The sequence below is a fragment of the Octopus bimaculoides genome, chromosome 2 (genome assembly GCF_001194135.2).
Source record: "Octopus bimaculoides isolate UCB-OBI-ISO-001 chromosome 2, ASM119413v2, whole genome shotgun sequence".
Classification (NCBI taxonomy): domain Eukaryota; kingdom Metazoa; phylum Mollusca; class Cephalopoda; order Octopoda; family Octopodidae; genus Octopus; species Octopus bimaculoides.
Window position 1 is genome coordinate 88074581 of NC_068982.1, and position 2311 is coordinate 88076891.

At 31.2% G+C, this 2311-nt stretch overlaps 1 protein-coding gene across 1 annotated transcript in view; it reads right to left on the reverse strand.

Annotated features, from left to right (window-relative positions):
- Positions 1–274: 274 nt before the first annotated feature.
- LOC106870661 (neuropeptide SIFamide receptor) overlaps positions 275–2311 on the reverse strand; it is a 323915-nt gene continuing 321878 nt past the window's right edge. The window contains exon 3 of the mRNA XM_014916811.2: positions 275–1472. Coding sequence (XP_014772297.1) covers positions 770–1472 — 703 coding nt within the window. The 3' untranslated portion in view covers positions 275–769. The remainder of the gene's footprint in view (positions 1473–2311) is intronic.

The window sequence follows — 2311 nt, forward strand, 5'->3', positions numbered from 1 at the left end:
CATTCATACCCTTTTACAGTATGTTAACGGCGTACGAGGTATATTTGCAGTATTCGACCCAGAGCGTTAAGTTACATAAGTACAACACCTTAAATCTTTTGTTTCAGATTTTTATAGTTTCTACCGTTGACTGCCTCAAAATTATATTGGAAGAAATAATAAAATCAATAATTTTTGCAATAATTGAAATATTGCACTAGAAAAAGTTTTCGAAGAATGCGTCTATATTTTTAAAATATTATTAAATAATCATAAATATGAAAAATTTCAGGACCAATTACAGAAATTTATTTACAAAGTTTCCAAATTATTTTGGATTAGTAAAACAAACAAAAGAAGAAACCACGATAAATGAATATAAAATAATTGTTACTAGTAGCCACTTCATTTGCTTCACTAAATTTTCACAATACTTCATAGTTTCAGAGGAAAAGAAAAACGGAAACAAACAAAAAAAACAACGAAAAATGCTAAAACAAAGGGGAAAACATGTTGAATATCAAGTGTAATACTTAGTTTCGAGACAGTTTAGTTAGTATATTAGCTGCTGATTTTGTCTTCACAGAATATATAATACTTGTGTTGAAGATTGTCAATTAGTGAGTGATATTTTCCACAATTTGGAGGGGGTTTTTTCTGTGAAAAGAAATGGCAATTTCCTGCATTGATGGAAGGAAATTACCACTAAACTCATATAGTTAATATTGCGTCGTTTCTATGACGTTGGTATGGTTTTCTTTTTGTATAGGATCATGCAGAGTGAGGAATTTTATATAGGATCATCGCTACGTGCTGCAGACCTCTTTACAGACATCGTGACCTGGCCACTTGCGTACTCAACTGTCATGTATTTTGTTGTGGCATTTCTCTGGTCACCGCTACCAAAATATCTGTTTTTCTGACACATGATCATATTTTTTAAACTCTGCTGGAATTTATTGCTGAAAAAGCAATATATAACTGGATTTGTTCCACTATTTGCAAGTCCAAGCCATTGAGCTATCGGGACGATAACTTGATTTAATAGTGTCGTGCTTTGTAAATTCGGTATGAAATAAACGCAGAGTTGTATGGTGTATATTGGTAACCAAGATAGTCCAAAGAGCAACACAACCACAACAAGCATTTTGACCACCTTGATTTTTGATTTCATAATTACCTGAGATTTGTCACACAATCCTGGAGAATCTCTGTTCCACACGCGCAGACCAATTAAGATATAACACAAAATGATTAATAACAGCGGTATAGTATAACAACAAAGGAAGATAGCTGCAAGGAAAAACGCTTTTCCTGTTTCCGCATCTGGCCAATCAGGGAAGCAAATGAATACATTACTGTGTGGAATTTGCCTATAGAATACAGCCCACGGTATCATTACAAGAAGTGCAAATATCCAAGTAGATACAATAATAACTCGTGAAACAGTTGTTGATATTTTGAACTGTAAGGTGTAGCATATAGCTAAGTATCTGAAAAAGACAAGAAAAGTATATTAGTGTAAGTATATAAATAAATATAATATACATATATATACATATATACACACATGCGTACATACGTACATACACACATACACACACATACACACACATACACACACATATAGATATATATATATAAGCGCCTATGTATATATACAAATATAAATATATATGTAAATGCACATATGCATGTGCGTATATATATATATATATATATATATATATATATATATATATATATATAATAACATAAATAATATATAATTATATGCATATATCCATACATATATGTACATACCTACGTATGTATGCATACATACATGCATATATGGGTACAGGACATCACAAAAAACATTAAATACAATGAGAAACGAAAACAGATAAACGAGATATGCAACATAAAGAGTATAACCCTTCGTCAGTTGTCCCTGTTCCATCTACTCCGCGTTTCGTAACTTGGAAACGCGGAGTAGGTGTAACAGGGATAACTGACGAAGGGTTATACTCTTTATGTTGCATATCTCGTTTTTCTGTTTGTTTTTTTCGTTATTTGAAAAAAGTTCGTTTTCTGTTTTCGTTTCTCATTGTGTATAACGTTTTTTTTGTGATGTCCTGTACATATATGCATGTATGTATACATATATATGTAGATATGTACATATATGTATGGATATATGCATATGTTTATATATTATTTATATTACTATATGATCGAACGCCACGCATCCTTTCCCAGGTAAGTTTTATCTATCTATCTATCTATCTATCTATCTATCTATCTATCTATCTATCTATCTATCTATCTATCTATCTATCTTTCTATATAT